The sequence below is a fragment of the Sceloporus occidentalis genome, unplaced genomic scaffold (assembly GCF_023333645.1).
Source record: "Sceloporus occidentalis isolate IW3139 unplaced genomic scaffold, rSceOcc1.0.p SCAF_83, whole genome shotgun sequence".
NCBI lineage: Eukaryota > Metazoa > Chordata > Lepidosauria > Squamata > Phrynosomatidae > Sceloporus > Sceloporus occidentalis.
This window is the reverse complement of record NW_028317063.1, coordinates 3,165,678-3,173,168: the sequence shown is the minus strand read 5'-3', so window position 1 is coordinate 3,173,168 and position 7,491 is coordinate 3,165,678. Positions and strand designations below refer to the sequence as shown.

The 7,491-nt window shown below is 39.6% G+C and overlaps 1 protein-coding gene across 1 annotated transcript; it reads left to right on the top strand.

Moving 5' to 3' along the window:
- The first annotated feature begins 589 nt into the window (after window positions 1–589).
- On the top strand, window positions 590–6,992 carry LOC149285188 (cobalamin trafficking protein CblD-like). The gene is made up of 7 exons (XM_089495760.1): window positions 590–598; window positions 1,426–1,570; window positions 1,813–2,030; window positions 2,138–2,246; window positions 2,531–2,661; window positions 5,784–5,870; window positions 6,798–6,992. The coding sequence occupies exons 1-7, from the start codon at window positions 590–592 to the stop codon at window positions 6,990–6,992; spliced, it is 894 nt and encodes a 297-aa protein (XP_089351886.1).
- Window positions 6,993–7,491: the final 499 nt, after the last annotated feature.

Genomic DNA, 7,491 nt, shown 5'->3' with positions numbered 1-7,491 from the left:
TATATATATGTATACATATATACACACACATTCTTATATACTGTATGTATATGTGTATATATATGTCCAGACTTGTTTTGTGTATTCGTTTTTCCTATATGCTTTGTGTGTTTGTGTATGTGTGTATGTATATATGTATGTATATATATATATATATATATAGCCTGTTTGTATATCCAGCCCTCTGATTTTCAGTTGAACCGACTGTTATCCATCCATCCACACTCAGTTTATATACATACGTATACAGCGCCATCAGCTGGGACACCAAAATACGCATACAATAATCCCATAACAGGGAACCTACAGAACTTAATAAACAATGTGGTTTCATCTTAAAAGTTCTGCTTTATGGATTAACGTCAAACATTCAAACCCATTGTACAGTTTTATGTTTGGTATTTATGCTTTTATTTGGATCCACGAAGGTTCTGCTACCGGTACCTGCTGTGTTGGGCAAATTATTCTCTAATTTAAGGGGAATGGGGTCTTTTTTCCCCAGTTCGTTTGTAAATGTAAAATGTAGTACACTTATTTTTATTTTCTCCATTTCAGGTACAAATTATTAGACAGGAATATCACAACCCAAATGGCTAATGTGAGTTGGTAACTTGTTTTAAAATATTAGTTTATTGGCTAGATGTTTTCTTGGACTCCTGGCTTTTGGGTCTGATCGGGACTATGATCGTACATTAAAGGGCTGAAATGCTGCCGCCACCCCCTCACTACAACCACATCAATCCATTGTGTTACATCATGATTAATAAATTCAGTCTTGTGCACATTCACGCTCTCTCTCACTCACACTCTCAATGTCGCGTCCCTGTCTCTTTTCCCACCGCTCTGCTTCTCTTGCCTCTACTTGTTCTTTCTTCGTCCGCTTGTCTGTGAACCTTGCCTACCGATGCAGTTCCCCAAAAGGGTGGAGCTTCCGGGAACACCCTCTCTCCTATTGGAGGAACCGATGAGATCCTGTCCCCGTGGCTCCTCCTTTTTTGCGGAAGTGCCCCGAGAGGCCAGAATAATGCAGATAGATTCCAGTAGAAAAAGAGGTTTAGAAAGGTTTCTTTCCCATTCATCTCACTGTGCAGCACAATGTATTATAACGCTTTGCTTACATATGTAACGAGTCTGTCATGTCTTCCTCTCAGTGACAATAGTTGTCGCTACAATTTTGCTCTTGAAATTGACAATTAGGTAAATTGACCCAAACAATGCAGCTGATACTTTTTAGTACAATGAATCAGACTATGATTAAAGTTAGGATGAAAGCCATCTTCACACCTTGAATATGGGATATAAAATAAGAACCATCATTGATTGACACGGATAAGACTATAGATAATGTAAGAACATCTGAGTGCTGTGGGTTTTTTTTTTATTATAAGGAGTGCTGTGCTGATATTTTTGTGTGTTTATTTCCAGGCGCTCTGCAGCAGAGCCAGGCTGGTCACCTACCTCCCGGGGTTTTGTTCCCTCATCAGAAGGGTTCAAATTCCCAGAGCCTTTTCTACTGCTGGATCCTCGGGCTCTGATGAGCCTTATGTAGCTGCTACACCTCCTGATATACGTAAGGGATAATAAGAATTACGAAAAAAATCTAGGGTAAAAATATGTCTCAACCCATGTTGTGTGTAATCTCAAAACTGTATCTGTGGTGTATGGTGTGTCTTGGTTGATACATAGGTTTCGTTTTACACCGTGGGGCTGAGTAGGATCGAAAGTAGCTTCCTTTGTTTTATATAAAATCTATCGCAAACATAGGGTTTGTTAAAATAATGTAAATAATTTTTTTGTCTTTTATTCTTCTAGTTCCTAGAACAGTATGGCCCGATGAGACTATGGGACCATTCGGACCTCAAGACCAGCGCTTTCAACTTCCTGGAAATGTGGGGTTTGAAGCCCATGTGAATGGAATAGGCACCCAAACAAAAACTCCAGTTCACAAAAATCTACCTGATCTTCTGTCTGAGCCTGCACCCAGTGAAAGGCACGAATTTGTAATGGCACAATTTGTGAATGAGTTCCAGGTAAGTGATCACTCTGTTTATTTTGCTAAAGGTGAGGTGTGTGTGTATATATATATATATATATATATATATATATATATATATATATACTGTACTTGTTTTCACAGGGTAATGAAGCTGCTCCTCTACAACAACAAATAAACAACGTGGAAACTTATTTTGAACATGCAAAAGTAGAATGTGCCATACAGACCTGTCCAGAGCTGTTGAAAAAAGGTATTTGTCTTTTTCATTACATTATTCCATGGTGATAGCAAGCTAAGAATGAACTGTCCTGATGCATTCTATAAGTTCTACTATATCACACCCAGGCAGCCTGATATGGTATTACAGCATAGCCATTTTACTGGAGTCCACCCAATCTATATGTCACAATTAACCTTAAAAGTCAAACAGAACTTCCTTTGGGTATTGGGTGGCTAACTGAGATAGCTGCTAGTAAATGATGGGTACTATGGTTATGAGTATGTGCATAATCAGGGGATATGTTGGTCTTCCAGATTTTGTATCAATGTTTCCGGAGACCCCTGGCAATAATCTTATGGTGCTGACTGTAACACAGAAAACAGAGAATGACATGACCACCTGGAGCGAAGAGGTCGAAACCGAGAGAGAGATGTTACTGGAAAAGGTGAGTGGCTTTAAATGGTTAGTAGCCTGTGTAATTGTACTTGTGGTGTTATGCCCCCCTCACTCATCTATTTATGGAGTACATGTATAGCTTGTGATTGTCCCTCGGATACAGAAGCAAACTGTTGCTTTACATTCAACCCCAATCAGTCACAGAAGATTCTCAACCAGTCAGCAAGATCAAAGTTAATACAACATTATGACGTTTTAAGAATTCCTTGTCTCCATTCTTCAGTTTGAGATCTGCATTGGATTTATTTTCATTCAAACATGACTACCTTTCCAAACCGGACCTAAACAAAATGCAGTATTCTTATTATATGGGTCAAGCTATGAAGCACCCTTTGGAATTATGAGGTTAGAGCATGGTTTGCACCATCGGCAAGTAAATGGGGATCTCGGATTGAAGCTCCCTCTGTTCTGGCGGCACCCTGTCTCACGCGTTTGTTCTGGTCTGCTGAATTTTGCTGTTGTAATGTGGTCTAATTATCCATTAATTCTTCTGTTTCTGTCAGCTCCAATGTAGTTAAAGCAATGGTGTTAGCGTGTTCGAGGTAACCTCTTCAGCAAGGTTAAGTATAGCAAGGCTGTGGCATCAACTATTTTTGTGAACACAGAATCTGTGGGAATATTTTCAGGAATACTATGTAATAGAGAATCAAAATAACGCTTAACAAGCTTTTTGTCTGCTCCAGAGAAAGAGGGATTGTTCTGAGCATGGTCAGCCCTGTGTAATGTATTGTTAAATCAGTGAGATTATTCCATCCATTGAATTAGGCATTCTACAGGGCCATTTTAGCCTTCTTGCTGGACAATCCTGCCAGTTACGACACTTCCTACTTAATACTGAAATAAAGGAGCTGCAACATAACTTTCCTTTTAGTGAATAAACACCATTGGTTTGGGCCTTGTCCAGGGGTCGCCAAATTTGGTTCGCATCTAGGAGCCAGACAAAAAAGTTAGGCTTTCTAGTTTTCTTCCCCAATCATGTTTTTATTTTCATGGCGCCCAGGGTTTGTTGAGCCTTGCCATACACTAACATTCATTTAAACACTCTAACACCATACAGTAACGGACACACACTAACACTATATGCTGACATACACACCAGGCTCATCCCTTTTCCAGGCCGCACTCAGATCAGATATACATTATTAAGACTTGAGCGGCTCAAGTCAGGTCACAAGCAACCCAGACCACATGCAGCTGAACTGGAGAGTTTGACCCATTTAAAACTTTGCTTTACTAAGCCCTCTAACCCTAGAATATTTATGCGCTGTCCAATGCAAACCTTTGAGATTAACGAGATCCGTCAGCCATCGCGTTCACTTTTTTAACGTTAGGGATTTTTTCCATCAGTGTCGCTTCTATGCATTTGTTCTTTCTCCTCTTTGTATTGCAAAGAGATGCGCACGGTCAGCTGAATTCTTACAGCCTGCATCAGCGTGCATCAATTCACAGAAGGTATTCCCATCAATTTGAATAGGAGCGCCTACCTGCTGCTAATTGGATCCTTCAAACAGCCGAAACTGGTACAAAAAGCAGGCGTCGGAGGGTGGGATGTGCTGACGCTGCTGCGTCTTCAGCAAGTAACCCTTTAGTTAAGTAAAGACCGCATGTTAAAAGTAACATGCGTTGTTGGGTAAAGACTACCCAATACATAAAAACCAAATTAAATATGTTTTCCTAGCATCCGCTCTTATCTAGTGGCAGCGCTACAATGTTTATTCTTTAAATTGTCAGATCAATAATCTGTAAGAATAACCTGCCCGTTGTCACGATGCCTCTGTATTCCTGTCCAGAATAAAATGCTAATCAGATGGTTGAATCAAGTAATTGAGCCATGAAACTGTGTGTATTGTTCACATCATTCTCCGACACCGCGAAGGTAAATCTTAAAGATTTGACGTAATCATCTGCATTGTTGTTAAAACACTAAGTTTACACACTTAAGTGACAATCATACAAAGGAAAGCCTGTCTGCTGACAATTGATATTAGAAGCCAGCAAATCTAATTAGAGTGTATACTGTATCCGTGACGGCATCCAGTTATTTAGCCAGAGTTAGGAAGCTAAAGCTTGTGATTATACCAAGATCTATCCTTTTCCCCACTCTTCTTCGTTGTTAAACTAACTTGCAGTAAAACCACAATCTGGGAGCGATTCCAGCTTTTTTAACGTGAGCGCATGCATGTTTCCGCTTACGATCTTGTTTGCGGCCACCTATATCTGCCCCTGAGTGATATACATTGTTACAGCCGGTGTACAAATTGTTCTGGCTTGCACAGAGTTTCTTAACATGCGATCCATGTGGCATTTTTGTGGCAGGTTCAGTCAGGAATACCTGTTAAATATTGTGTTTTCTTGGCTGGGAAATTTTGCTTGATTGGGGGAAATATCTGATGTGTCCTTGAGCCGTTTTGACCCCAACTCAGGAAGGAAGGCGTATTTCAAAGAAAATATTTAAATTCATAAGGAAAATTGTGTAGTTGTTTTTTTTACGTCCTCTGTGCCCTTAAGTAGTGCTGCAAATAAAAAATATAAAAAAAACTGGATCCAGGGGCCCTACTCTGCATTCAACAAATATATTTCTAGATCTTATTAATGAATACACCTGATATACTAGCCGTGTTATCATTGCTCTCTGAAGCGAATGTGTACTTGTTGCATACACTACCATTCAAAAGTTTGGGGTCACTTAGCTGTTTTCATGGAAAACAAGGACATTTCTAGCTGTAACATAATTGCAAAAGGATTTTCTAACAATCAATTAGCCTTTTAAACTTAAATTTGGATTAGCGAACACAACAAGGGCCATTGGAGCACAGACGTGATGGGAGTGATAAAGGGCCATTGGAACACAGGAGTGATGGGAGTGATAAAGGGCCATTGGAGCACAGGAGTGATGGGAGTGATAAAGGGCCTCTGTGCGCCTATGAAGATATTACATTAAAAATCAGCGGTTTCCAGCTACAATAGTCATCTACAAAATTAACGTCTGGGCTGTATTTCTGATCCATTTCATAGTGAACCCAAACTTTTTAATGGTTGTGTAGATCAGCTTTCTTTTTCTTTTAGTCATTTTTTTTTTTTTTTAAATACTGATTTTCATTGCTATTTCAGTTCATTAATGGTGCCAAAGAAATTTGCTATGCCCTGAGGGCGGAAGGCTACTGGGCAGACTTTATAGACCCGTCGTCAGGACTTGCGGTAAGTAATCTTTGGGGAATTGTATTCTGTATTGCTTTGTAACTCATCTTCCACCACTCCGACTGGTTCCAGCACATTGTTTATGTTTCTGCCATACAGATTCATAAAGACTTGTTATATTTTTCTGAATTTAGTTAATGGCATCGAGTTGAATAACAAGTTTCTTGCCTCCTACATACATTATCGCAGGAGGCTCGGCCAAAACCTTGTAACAAAAGGACACTCCAGCAGCATAGGATAGTAGAGCGTTGCCTTTAAATGAACATTTTTCCCATGCAGATGGTTAAAGGGATTCATGAGAATTCCCTCTAGGCATTTATTCTCTTTTCCCACATCTTTGCAGTTTGCATTGCAGGAGATGCATTTAACTGAATGCATATCTCCTACGCATTCACAGATACTGACCACTATCCATCTCCACCACTTACTTGAGCACGGGGTTCTGGGAAGTCTATGCACAGAAATCTCTCCCATTGATTTCAATGTGATGTCGCTACGTTGTATCAGCAACGTAAATTTATTTTATAAACAAGTCCCAGAAAGCTTCTGGAGGCAAAAGTAATCTGGTATGAATGGATTCCTTGACTTGGAAGCCGTGTTAAAATGGCGACTTAAGGGCCAAATGAACAGTAGTGCAAGGAACTGTTGGGTGTATTTTTAATATTTGTATGTAAAAAGTCAGAAGATGCACGTGTGTAAATGGATGAAAGGAAGGTATGCAGCTTTTACATTCCTTTTTATTGCTGGTGGCCAATATTTGCTCCACTTATGGGATGTATATTCACCAGGCAAATGCGTGGACACATTTTTGCCTATGCTTAAATAACCAAGGAAAATCTGTGGATTGAAGAAAACAAACTGTGCCTGTCACTGCTGGGACTGACCGCCTCACCAAGTATCACAAGTTAATCTATATTTCTATTCTAGTACTTTGGGCCTTACACAAACAACACACTCTTCGAAACGGATGAACGTTATCGTCATTTGGGATTCCGAGTTGAGGACCTGGGGTGCTGTAAAGTTATTCGCCACCACGTCTGGGGCACCCATGCTGTTGTGGGAAGTATCTTTACCAACGCTCCTACAGATAGTCCTATAATGAAGAAATTGGGAGAAAATTAAAATCCTCCGCATTCGGCGGCGTCCGTTTTGACTTCTCTCCATACTTGATAACGTAACTTCTTGGCTTCTAGAGAAGGACACCGAAAATATGAAAAAGAACAGAAACACAAATTGCGCAATTAATTGTGTGAAGATTATAGAAGCTGCTCTTATTTATTTAAAAACAAAAAAAACACACAATCTACCAGATTGTCTTTAAATCCCGAGCTGTGATTCATCACATTTGGTCCACTTGGTGTTCTACCAAAGCATGGGTGCGCCAGTGGGGTTACAGAATGTGTGTCATGGTTTTAGGAAACACAGAAGGTTATGCCTTTTGGAATAAAAAAAAAAAAAAAGTTGTCCAAACTATTCCTTTTTTCTTTTTCTTTTTTTAATTACTCTGGGCATAAAATGTACCAATAATGGTCTTTTTTAAAAAGGGAAAATTAACTCTCTGATATGCAGTTCAGATATAATCAAATAACGTATTTATTTTTGTCCTGTTGAGTGGAAGACA

Bases quoted from the DNA above. Each gene is read 5' to 3' on its own strand.
- LOC149285188 (XM_089495760.1), top strand. The intron at 1,571-1,812 runs GTAAGGGATAAT...TTATTCTTCTAG, and splicing joins TGCTACACCTCCTGATATAC to TTCCTAGAACAGTATGGCCC. The intron at 5,871-6,797 runs GTAAGTAATCTT...TTTCTATTCTAG, and splicing joins ACCCGTCGTCAGGACTTGCG to TACTTTGGGCCTTACACAAA.